General features: G+C 37.9%; 1 protein-coding gene across 1 annotated transcript in view; it reads right to left on the bottom strand.

The window, feature by feature from the left end:
* The window catches only part of LRRC63 (leucine rich repeat containing 63), a 42,295-nt gene extending 29,208 nt beyond the window's left edge, over nt 1–13,087 (bottom strand). The window contains exons 1-4 of the mRNA XM_022574425.3: nt 12,643–13,087; nt 5,495–6,169; nt 4,949–5,017; nt 1,671–1,831 (exon numbers count right to left, since the gene is read on the bottom strand). Coding sequence (XP_022430133.2) covers nt 1,671–1,831; nt 4,949–5,017; nt 5,495–6,169; nt 12,643–12,727 — 990 coding nt within the window. The 5' untranslated portion in view covers nt 12,728–13,087. The remainder of the gene's footprint in view (nt 1–1,670; nt 1,832–4,948; nt 5,018–5,494; nt 6,170–12,642) is intronic.
* Between the last annotated feature and the right edge of the window lie 219 nt (nt 13,088–13,306).

Genomic DNA, 13,306 nt, shown 5'->3' with positions numbered 1-13,306 from the left:
AATCAAGTAAGTAAATAGCTTTCCTGAGTTCTGTGAGCCACTCTAGCGAATTAATCAGGAGGGGTCGTGGGAATTTCTGATTTATAGCCAGTCGATCAGAACTATAGGTAACAACTTGTGATTGGCATCCTGAGTTGGAGGGGGTCCTTGGAACCTCCAGTCTGTAGGTGGTTGGTCAGAATCACAGGTAACCACCTGGGCTTGTGATTGGCGTCTGAAGTGTAGAGCAGTCTTATGGGACTGAGCACTTTACCTGTGGAATCTGATGTTATCTCTGGGTAGATAGTGTCAGAATTGAGTTGAATTGTAGGACACCCAGCTGGTGTCCAAGAACTGTTGGGTGATGTGGGATTCCCGCCCCCTCCACCAGCACAACAGTGGAATTGGGTGGTGTTCCTTCCTCTTTTATTTTCTGGAAGATTTAGAGAAGTATATATGTTCCTTTTTCTTTAAACGATTAGCAGAATTCACCCATAAAGCTATCTGGACCTGCACTGTTCTTTGTTGGGAGGTTTTGATTATTTTTTCAATCTCTTTACTTTTTATAGGTCTGCTCAAATTTCTATTTGTTGTTGAGTCAGTTTTGGTAATTTATGTTTTTCTAGAAAATGTTTCATTTCATCTAGGATATTTAATTTGCAGGCATGCAGTTGTTCATAGTATTCTCTTATAATCCTTTCTGCTTCTGTGAAGCCAGTAGAAATGTTTCCATTTTCATTTCTGATTTTATTTATTTGGACCTTCTCTCTATTTTTTCTTAGTCTAGCCAAAGGTCAACTTTGTCAGTCTTTTCAAAGAACTAACTTTTGGTTTCATTGATTCTCTCTATTGCTTTTCTATCCTCTGTTTCATTTATCTCTGTTCTAATCTTTATTTCCTTCTTTCTGCTAATTTTGGGTGTAGTTTGCTCTTTTGTTCAAGTTCCTTAAAGTGCAAAGTTAGGTTACTTATTTGAGATCTTTCTTTTCCACATACCCCTTCCCCACACACATCCAGTACATCTCCCGACATCAACATCTCACACACCAGTATATTTGTCACAATCAACGGACTAACATTAGCACATCATTATCAACACAAATCCGTAAATTATGTTAGAGTTCAGACCTTTTGTTGTATATTCTATGGGTCTTGACAGATGTATAATGAAATGTGTATCCATTATGACAGTATCATACAGAATAATTTCACTGCCCTAAAAATCCCCTGTGTTCCTCCTATTCATCCTTCCCTCCCTCCCTCCAAAATCCCTTACAACCACTGATATATTTACTGTCACCATAGTTTTGCCTTTTCTGGAATTTTTGTTGTTGTTATTCCACGTTTACTACATTACTGCCTCCTTGGTGTTTAATTAATTTTTTGTAATCTGTCATGTTGATTCCTTTCTCATTCCCTTTTGTGTACATTTTTAAGATAGTTTCTTAGGAGTGGCTACCATGAAGATTACGATCGGCATCCTAAATTTAAAACATCTAGTTTGGATTGATACCAAGTTAACTTCAATAGCACACAAAAGTTTTGTTACTATACAACTCCATCACTCCCTCAGCCACCACCACTTTATGTTGTTCCTTCAATACCATGGAGAATAACCTAAGTTAGGAAACGTAAAACAAAAATGACCGATGATACAACAGGAAATTGCCATTGAGAAGATGTAGCAATACCTTAAGATTAAGTGCATTTCTTCCATGAATTTGACAGTTTACTATGGCCAGCTTGGTCACGGCTGTTACTGTTCCATAGCGTGTTGCCACAACAGCCTTAAAACCGTCACCATGTACGATATGTGCCACTGAGGTTTCGATTTTTCTAGATTTAATGCTACCTAAATAAAACAAGACAGGAAATGTAAATGTGTCATCACTTAGAGTGAAAGTTAAAAGGTATTCATGTTATGATAACAGTAAGTCATCACAAATAGGTTACCTGGATGCCTCCTTTGGAAGAGATTCCCCATAACTTTCACCCACCCAACCTCACGTTGGAGATTCCCTATAACCTCCATCCACCCAACCTCAGTTGGTTCTGTTGGCCAAACATTTTAATATTAGATAGCAGACTAATATTAGATAGCAAACTTTTCTTCCCAAAAGAAACCATAAGCTCATAGATTTCTACCTCAATAATTTAGATTCCATCAGTCTGAGTCTTGTGCTATATGTAAAAACATCTTATTTTATGATGAATTACATAAACAACTTCTTTCTTCACAAAATGAATAAAGGACATCATATAAGCATATCTCAGATAGAGATCATATCCCAAGGAGAAATCTTGCTTTTTGCTTTAATAACGCATTGATGCATGATTCAAATACCCTGTGTAACTAAGCTCTTCCCTCAGTTTAAAGACCTCACACAAGAAAGGGGGGGGGGGAAAGCAGACAACTCAGGAGTAGCCAAACAGCGACAACCTACATTTACTTTATCACAACCCTCGTGGGTTTCCCCTTTTGTCAAAAATGGCATGTTCAAGCACACACCCAGGTGTGGCAGGAAAATATTTTGAAATATATTTTACACTCCCAGCCATTCTTGCTATATTACTTGCTGCAACATATTTTATCATCTCAATAATTCTTATACCATTGCTTCAATGAGAAGAAACGAGGCATCCTAGACCAAAGAAAACAATGTTCAGTTGTTAATTTCTAAAATAGGCCTTTGTGCCCATTTCAGGTCAATCGATGTGAAAGTTAACCACAGAATGAAGAAAGATGTATGATGTGATATGGAGATTCCTTGTCTTGTGGGAGGGAATGGAGCAAGAGGAATGGAGAATGAGTTAAGAATTAAGTCTGTGGCCTGCTTCCTGCCCACCCACACTTATGGGCTAAGCTCAAGCAGTTGATTTTTGAGTGAAAAGGAGGGAGATGGAGGTGCAGAGGTGGTTAGAAATTCCCTGAAAGATCTCTGAAGGATCTCAGGATGCTTAAACTTCCCTGGGAACTTTTCAAAGAGGGAAACACCAGAGTGGAATAAACTCCCTAAGTCAGAAATGGTAACATGACTTGTTTAGGCCTATGATGTGGAGGAGACCCAGTGGTTAATTTATGTCACAGACAGGGATAGGGAACTGCTGGAAGGGTAGTGTGCTCAGAAAGTCTTATGGCTGCTGTAGTTAATGATACTACAGTGTATATTTGAAAGTTTCTGAGAGAGTGAAGCCTAAAATTTCTTGTCGCAAGAAAAAGTTGTCAGGTGATGGGTATTAACTGAATTTATTGTGGTAATCATTTCACCATACTGTATATTCATGTATCAAATCATTATATTGTATACCTTAACTTTATACAGAGTTGCATGTGACTTGTATCTCAATACAACTGGGGAAAAAAGAGAAAGTTTTATGGCTGGAGTGTTCTTCTGTGTATAATCTCCTACTAAACACATCTGTGAATCATTAATTTGTTATATTACTTTTTCTGTTCTAAAATTTTATATGACTCTAATTTTTAAAAGCAGAAATTCCAGTTCTCTGATAAAATTCTTCAACTTTTTATTTTCTTCAACATAGTAATCATAGTTATTTTAAACTCCTTGTTTGAAAACCCCAATATCTGATCCTATGGTTCTCTTTCTTTTGCCTCTTTCTACTGGTTTCCAGACCTTTTATCCTGTTTTTAGGATGCCTTGTGATTTTTAAGTTTAATGCTGGACATTGTGAATGAAAATTTTAAAGGGTCTGGATAATATTATCTGTCTCTAATAAGTGTTAGGTTTTCTTTGACTAGGCAGGAAGTACCACTTTGATTTATCAAGGATTGGTTTTGAGTTTTGTAGGGGATAACCTATTTTAGTTTTGTCCTTTCTCCTAGAGCATCATTCTTATTCCCAAGGCATAGGTCTTCTGGGTCTGCAACTGAAAGCCCAGTGTGTTTACCAAGGCCCCTTCATTTCAGCAGAGCTTGAACTCCAATAATTGTCTTCTGTGCAACTGTCAAAATCTAGGCTCACTTCCTTAGCATCTCAGCTGTGTTTCTTAGCGTATTGTCCTGTACATGCCCAGCTTAGAAATCAGCCAACACTCTTAAGGGAGTTTGTATGCAAATATTTGAATTCAGTTCTCTCCTCTCTGATATATTACCCCTCTATCCCAGCTATCTTGTCAACTCTGAAGTCTGACTGCTATCTCCTCAATCCAGTAAAACTATCACCTTCTTTCTACCTGTGCCCTGTTCTCCAACACCACAAATCCCCTCAAGCAAAAGCCAAGGTAAATGTACAGCTAATTCAGCTTATTTCAAAGATGGTAACCACTCAAGTCATGCTTGCAAGGGTTACTCTCCAGTAACTTCAATGGTTATTTTATATATTTGTGGGCAGCTTTAATAACTGATTTTGGTGGGAGGGATTGTCCAATACAAGCTACTCAATCTTGGCTAGAACCAAAAGTCATTAGGTTATTTAAAAATCTGAATCTGATCATTCTAATAGCTGGAACTCCTGTGGGTATGTTTCTACTGCTTACTATTTCTGCTAGTTTTCATTCATTTTGTTTTTCTTTGTGTACCTGATAATTGTGAATTGTTTACTACACACTGTATTTGTGAAATTGTTTATAGAAATAGTGTGAGATGTAGGATGGTGTAATCTTTCTTTAAAGATGATTTTTCATTTGTTTCTGCTAGGTAACTAAGGTCAAAGCACTTAAAACAGTGCTGGCACATGGCAAGCAGTTAACTGTCATGATTGCATGTCTATCTTCTCCATCCAGATTAAGAATACTCCATCTTTTATGTTCCCAACATCAGTACAAAGTTGGGTTTATAGTCAACACTCTAAAAATAGTTGCTGAGTAAATAGCTTAAGGAATGGAAAATGAGGTGGGACATATGTGTGAATCACACACATATACACAAACACACAAAATCACAAATACTTTTATGGAGAGATAATCATATATACAATTTTTAAAAGAATGATATAAACCTAGCATTTACCTTCACATACGTTCAGCACGCTTTGCTTTGGGACACTTTCTACATGTTCATATTCTGTTACACGACTTTCTAGGAAAAAAATTTAAAATAGGATAATGTTTAAATTCGTGTGAAAATTGATGTTGAGGGTATTATGACTTCATTATAATTGTTCATCTTTTAATGAATTGAGGTTATCCATGGAAAAGTGCCCATGAAGGCATCCATGAGCACTGGCATTCTGCTTCTAGAGTTCATCTAGACCACCTTACGGACGACTGTTCATTCACACTCCTCCTTCATGTGAGCTTTTCTGATCCTTTGAACTGCTTTATCTGGTTCCCATCACCACCATCTGGGTGGAGTTCCCAGTTTGCCCTTGGCAGACCTGCAAGGTCAGGATTTCTGCTACTGCATTCTGCCCCATATATTAAATGTACAGGTGAAAGGGGATCCCACCATCCCATTCTGCAGACCCAAGGGGGAACCACCATATGCTTGGATGCCTTCTCTCCCTTTTGCTCTACTTGACCCCATTATTACAGACCATGTTCAGACTGGATTTACCTATCACAGACTGTCTTAGAGGTTTCCTTGGTAAAACCGGCGTCGGTATGAAAATGGAACCTGGAAAATCTTTAATATTTAGTGTCACTGTACGACATTGTAAACGGTCAGACTGCTGACTTTCAGCTTTAACAGGTATAGTCCTCGGTACAGGGATTGGCACTGTTGCACTTAAACGTAACAGGGGCTGCTTAAAAGTATAGGTACTGCTCATTTGTAAAAACTGGTCAGAATGAACTTCCTGGAGTTTGGGAGTGGGCACTGAAGAAGGGGCACTTGGTAGCTTGGAGAACTCTGAGGAGAGAATCAGAATCTCTTTTAAAATGTTAGCATAAATATTTATTTTTAATGGCTCTTCTGATTTTCTGGAACTTTCCATCTTGCTTGTTTCTTTCCCAAAAACTCGACTTGAAGCTGAACGACACTTGGGAAAAAATATGGAACCAGTAGCAGTCTCTGGAATGTGCCAATAGACATGCTTAGAAGATTTTGTGGTTGTTGAAATAGTAGTCACTCTTTTTTGTACACGATGATCAAGAAAGAGATTTCGAATATTAACAGGGGGTTGTGACTGATCTCTTGGAACATCAGAAAAACTAGTTTTATCTCTTTCAAATGAAGCGGTTTTATCTGGAATGAACCGTACACGTGGTAGCTTAGTTTCACCAGTCTTTCCTAAACCAGAAAAAAAAAAATAAGGCAGAATTAGATTATGTTTATCAAGGTGTCAGGGGCAGAACTATTAACGTCTCAGCATTCATAGCTTTTCTTTATCCACTCACCCTCTCTCACCTTATAAAAACATTTCTGTATACACTCACTCAGCTATCAGGACTTTTGCTTACCTTACTGGGATAAAGTTTGCATGAACAATTGGAGAATCAGGAAGGCTAAATTGTATTAGATTCAGAAAGATGAGGGGGCTACTCCTGGAAGAACAGAATGGATGAAGAAGAGTAGGACATAAAGGGAGATTTTTGAGCAGTTGCCACAGAAAACTCTGGCAATATGGAGAGGTAAAAATGACTCAGTGAAGTTTCGCTATTTATCATTATCACTTCCTCATTTGAAACTTTTTGAGCAAAGATTTACATTTCTTTTCAAAGCCAGATATCAGACCAAGATGGCTTTGGAACATGATAACATGCTGATACTGGCTACAGGGTACCACGAGTTCACTCAGGTTACAACCAGAAGTATTCTTATCTCTCTTAGGTCCAGAAAATGCACTGTGTCTGCATTCTTAGGGACCTCACTATATCAAATCGTGCTTTCTCTTTCTTCTGTGACAGAATGTTAAATAACATTTTTGTCCATCATCTCAGTTGAGTACAATAAATGATGAGGACCTCAGCATTCTGATGAGAAGATAAGAGATTCATTAAGGCAGGATTTGCAAAGAGATGGCCAAAACAAGCCCAAGTCTCACCTGTTGTCTGTATATGAGAGATGGCTAGAGGTTGATCTACACTCGCAGAGAGGATTTCTTCTGAATTGAGCTATTGGTGTGCTGTGTGTTTCTCCGATCTTCCCCTCCTTGTGGTGGGTAGAGGAGGATTTACCCCGACCTCAAACCAAGTGAGGGGGATTCTCAGAGAACCATCTACAGAGAACAGGAGTGTATGCCACAAGGAGAAGATAACATCTCATCACTCCCTGCCATGGTTCCCCCAACCCCCTTATACCTACAGAGTAACAGAAATGTATTGGCCCTCCCATTGCTGTGTCGCAACTTGTGTAAGGCAAGAGAATCCTTGAATCTACTTGACCTCTACCTTCTGGCATTTCAGGGGAGTACAGAGACTGATGACGGATTCTCACCTTCACTCTTAACTCCTTAACTCTTTCCCACTCCTAGCCACACCTATGAAGATACCAGAAACTATGAGTTGGGGAAGAGAAGTAAAAGAACAAGATGGAAGCATTTATCATGCCCCTGTTTCCCTTGGCTTGTCTAAAAATTAGCAGACCTAGTCTGAGCTGGGAGAAAGGGCAAGGTTTAATTGCATGCTAGATGAAGGTATTGATTTAGATTGGACTTAATATCTAAAAATGAGACAAGGCTAATAGATGAAAGTGACTAGAAAAGCCTCGGTAGAGAGATGTGTGCCATGTGAGTTTAAAGGGCAGTAGTAGGAGAAGGATAATGTTTGCTTCCTGCTTATATGGAGCTTATCAAAGCTAGCTCATTCCATAAAACGGTTACACCACCATCTTCAACTTTCCTTTCTCTCTTTCTCATATTAAAACAAAACATAACATGAGCAAAATCTAGGTGATGTTAGGTGTGGCAGTGACTTTTATTCTTAATTAATTTTTTTATTGGAGTATAGTTGATTTACAATGTTGTGTTAGTTTCTGCTGTACAGCAAAGTGAGTCAGTTATACATACACATCTATCCACTCCGGTTTTTTTTAGATTATTTTCCCATATAGGTCATTACAGAGTATTGAATAGAGTTCCCTGTGCTATTCAGAATGACTTTTTAGATATGACACCAAAACAACAATCCATGAAAGAAAAAATGGTTAAGTTGGACTTCATTAAAATTAAAAACTTCTACTCTGTGAAAGACATTCTTAAAAGAAGAAAAAGACAAGCCATGCACTGAGAGAAAATATTTGCAAAACATTCATCTGATAAAGGAATTGCATCCAAAATAAAGAGCTCTTCAACTCAACAATAAGAAAACAAGCCAATGAACACAGCTACTCCAGCTTTTTTTTCTTTTTTTACATCTTTATTGGGGTATAATTGCTTTACAATGTTGTGTTAGTTTCTGCTGTATAACAAAGTGGATCAGCTATACGTATACATATATCCCCATATCCCCTCCCTCTTGTGTCTCCCTCCCACCCTCCCTATCCCACCCATCTAGGTCACAAAGCACCGAGCTGATCTCCCTGTGCTATACAGCTGCTTCCCACTAGCTATCTATTTTACAGATTGCCAACAAACACATGAGAGGATGCTCATCATCACTAATCATTAGAGAAATGCAAATCAAAACTACAATGAGGTATCACCTCACACCGGTCAGAATGGCCACCATCAAAAAATCTACAAACAATAAATGCTGGAGAGGGTGTGGAGAAAAGGGAACCCTCTTGCACTGCTGGTGGGAATGTAAATTGATACAGCCACTATGGAGAACAGTATGGAGGTTCCTTAAAAAACTAAAAATAGAACTACCGTGTGACCCAGCAATCCCACTACTGGGCATATACCCAGAGAAAACCATAATTCAAAAAGAGTCATGCACCACAACGTTCACTGCAGCACTATGTACGATAGCCAGGACATGGAAGCAACCTAAGTGCCCATCAACAGATGAATGGTTAAAGAAGATGTGGCACATATATACAATGGAATATGACTCAGCCATAAAAAGAAACGGAATTGAGTTATTTGTAATGAGGTGGATGGACCTTGAGTCTGTCATATAGAGTGAAGAAGTCAGAAAAAGATATTACTCTATATTAACACATATATATGGAATCTAAAAACAAAAATGGTTCTGATGAACCTAAGGGCGGGACAGGAATAAAGACGCAGACATAGAGAATGGACTTGAGGACACTGTGGCAGGGGTGGAGGGCGGGGGATGGGAAGCTGGGACGAAGTGAGAGAGTAGCATTGACATATATACACTCCCAGCATTGACATATATACACTCCCAGCTTTCTTTCGATTAGTGTTAGTATGATGTATCTTTCTCTATCCCTTTACATTTCATCTATCTGTGTTTTTATATTTACAGGAAGTTTCTTGCAGACAGTATATAATTAGCTCTTGTCTTTTATCTACTCTGACAGTTTCTATCATTTAACTGGTACACTTAGACCATTCACGTTTTAACGAATTACTGACATCGTTGGCTTAACATCTACCACATTTGTAAAGTTTTCTGTTCACTGCCGTTGTTTTACTTCTTTGTCTTTTTGAAATCTTCCATTCTTTTTCTGTCTTTTCTGGTTTTAGGTGAGAATTTTATGAGTCAGTTTCTCTCCTTCAGTTTCATTCCTTTCTTAGCATATCAATTATACTTATAAAATTTTTTAAAAAGTGGTTGCCCTAGAGTTTGCAATATACATTTACAGCGAATCTAAGTCTACTTTCAATAAACACTACACTGCCTAATGGGTATGGCAAGTATCTTTTAACAGAATAGTCCCAATTCTTCTCTCCATTCCTTATAACACCGCCGTCATTCGTTCCATTTATCCTTGTGCTATAATCACCCAGTACATCGTTGCTATTCTTGCTTAGAACAGAAACTTACCTATTAGATCAAGTGAGATCACTTATCCTTCTCTGACACTCTTCCTTTTTTAGGTAGACCTGAGTTTCTTTTGTTGCTCACACGGTGTGGAATACTTTCTCTTACCAACCAATTTAAATCATTTTCCTTTGCCGAAGTCTACCTTAAACCTTATACAATCCATCCTTCTTGATTAACACAACCCATACTTACCGTTCTCATTACTTAATTAAACAAACATTTAACACCTCCCGTGTGCTAGCTGTACACATAGTGCTGAGGGTACAACCACACAGCACAAACCTTACTACCATCAACGATCTCATGATTTAATATAGAAACTAGGCAGGTAAACAGTTACACTAGAGAATAAGAGCTCAGTAAGGGGGTAGATAGGGGATACTCTGGGACCATAAAGGTAAGAACTCTGACTGGGTGAAGAGAGAAGAGGTGCTTAGGGAAATCTGCCCAATGAAGATGATATCTGTCTTCTCAATTTAGACTTCCCTATTTTATTTATTTATTTATTTATTTTTTTGCGGTACGCGGGCCTCTTACTGTTGTGGCCTCTCCCATTGCGGAGCACAGGCTCCGGACGCGCAGGCTCAGCGGCCATGGCTCACGGGCCCAGCCGCTCTGCAGCATGTGGGATCCTCCTGGACCAGGGCACGAACCCGCGTCCCCTGCATCGGCAGATGGACTCTCAACCACTGCGCCACCAGGGAAGCCCATAGACTTCCCTATTTTTTGATACATTTCCCCATCCCCATGATTTCTTTTCTTTTTCTTCTAGTACGTTAAAATTCCACTTTTCCAATAGACTCCTCTGCCATCAAAAACTACACGGGTCTCCTCTATAATTAAACATATTTCATTTCACTTTCACTAATTCCTCAAGTCTTAGTTCACACCCCATTCCTGCCCCAGGGTTTCTCACATTTATGAAGTACTACTGTCTGTACCATTAATTGGGCATAAATTCTATGCTTTTTGTATTATTATTTAAGGTACTTACTGTATGTGTATCTCATCTTTAGAGTTTAACTAAAGTTCTTGAAAGGTCCTGAAAGGCAGGGACCAGATCAATAGTGTCATTCATTCCCTACAGCATTTAGCATTGTATGCAAACTGCAGGTATTTATTTCAGGTTTTTATTTCAGTGTTTGAATATTCATTTTTATAAATTGTATTTCAGTCATTTTAAGTATTCATTCATTTATTCAAGTATTCGAACATCTACTATATGCAAAGCACTCTGCCAAGAACCTTTGGAGACACAGGATTACTAATAGTTAAGGTCATTGAATCTCCATGTTGTCAAAAGCAGGAAAGCCCCCCCCCACAAAAAAATTATCCAGCCCAAAATAGCAAGAGTGAGAAACTCTGTACTAGAGGATAAACTTCAACCAAAAGATAAACGGAAAAACTACAACCAAAGAACTAGTAGTGAGCAGTATATCTACATAACTGTGGGTATTATTATTACAGAACAGATTGTAAATGCAGAAATGTAGACCATTATGAAATGTAGAAATGATATAACAAAAGTTGGTAGGGAAAGTGAGAGAGGAAATTGGATGTAACATAGGTATGTTGATTCACACATCTTTAATAGCCATGGATCAAAAGGTAATGATATAGCATTGTAAATCAAGTTAGACTAGGCACATTTTAACAGTATAAATGCCGACACTAAAATAATTAATGTAATCAACTAAAATCAGGGGGTAGAGGAGACTGAAAAGGGGAAAGAAGAGGAAATATGCTAATTTTACCATTGCTTATAAGTAAGGAGTTAATAAATACCATATACAGAAATAGAGGATTAAGGGTATTATATAAAGTTATAATCATAAAAGTGGCTCATCTTTACTTCACAGCACTTATCACAGATAATTTTACATTTAGTTGTATGATCAGATCATTGGATCCCACCAGAGGGTAACTAAGAAAGAGGGGTGGCAGACTTGGTTTTGCTCACTATTATATCTCCAGTTCTTAGCACTGTGCTTATAAGTACACTCAGTTCTCATGATTTGTGGCAGTTCTGTTCTGTAGTCTCAGTGAGCACTGAGTTATCCAACACTGAACCATTACTTCTTGGGAAAATACGGGGTTAGGTTCCTCCAAGCCTCTGGTCTCAACATTATCAGCAGCCAGTCAATACATAACCTTGTTTTATATGTGCTTCTATTTCAAGACACTTTATTTAATATAGATCGTTCATTCATTAACATTGAACTCTCAGCCAACAACACTGTAACTCAGGCCTGAAGGAAGCTTCTCTAAGGCATATATTTTCTCCATAAGGCACATCACAGCCTTCTTGTACTATACTTAGGGGCTATTTTAGACTGTTAAATCACCAACATAAAGTACAGAATTGAGAAAACATGGTACTAACTAGACCAGGAAAAGGGCAGTTATTTGTAATATGAGAGCTAAAACAAGAAGGCACAGCCATATCTTTCTTTGACCTCAGCTGGGAACATGTGTGTTTTCAATGCCCTGCATGTGTCCGAGAATTATCATATATACCCCCCTCCTGCACAGTTTCACTATTATAAAAGGACTGAGAAAGAGCTCTATATACTGCTCCGAAGTGTTCTTCATGGTATATTTTGGAGCTAAAAAGACAAAATATAGTACAGTGTACTGATTGGGAGGTTACAAATAGATTCTAGCAGTTAGGTAAATTCACTCCTACAGAATCCACAAATGATGAGGATAAACTGTACTTGTAGAAATGAATTGGATGTTACCATCTTACAACAAACATTTGTAAGTTGCTGGTTATTAGTGAATGTCCTTATTGTGATTCTGAGCTGTGCAGGTTGAGAGACTTCTGTAAAAAAATAAAGTTAAACATCTGAGTAATGCACATACCTGCACGGGCTTTCTTCTGACATAAAGACAGCTTAGGGAGATTTGGAGGTAAGGGTCTTCTAAGAAGTTGTGGATGGTTTTGCATTTTACTAATAAGCACTGTTTTTCACAGCTATTGAGAATTGAAAAGTTTTTGAATATGTTTGAATTGTTGCTGAAAAATAATTCATTCGAATGCAGATTACATCCTAATGAAACTTGTTCTGCACTAATACTATACTGGGTCCAAGCAGAATTCCTATAAAAGGAAAAGAGGGGAAGAAAATAATTTCTTAAAACTTCTAGAATCTAAATAAAATTTAGGTTTATAATTAATACAAAATTTAAAAATACATATACTGTCACCAATCAGGATCATTTTAAAATTTCACATGTTAGCAAAAAGTTCAGTCAGTGTTATCTCAGCTAGTAAATACTGATTTTCCAGAACAGTAGAACTGAGACTCATTTTTTTTCTACCTCCAAAATATTATCAATTTATAAATTTGGAAAGAGTTTTTGGTCAAAAAGGTGAGGAAGTCCTTCCATGGCCTCTGAAGACCCACAATACCTAACTCTTCACAGATAAGTTGTTTCCTTTCTGTAATAATGACTTATTTTAAATTTCAGCCACTACACTTGGGCCATAACTATTTAACCCAAAAATAAAATGGTCTTCAGTACA

Source organism: Delphinapterus leucas, chromosome 18 (assembly GCF_059928025.1).
Source record: "Delphinapterus leucas isolate spDelLeu-1000000601 "Yukka" chromosome 18, BTC_Dleu_Yukka2, whole genome shotgun sequence".
NCBI lineage: Eukaryota > Metazoa > Chordata > Mammalia > Artiodactyla > Monodontidae > Delphinapterus > Delphinapterus leucas.
This window is presented reverse-complemented; position numbering and strand designations above follow the sequence as displayed.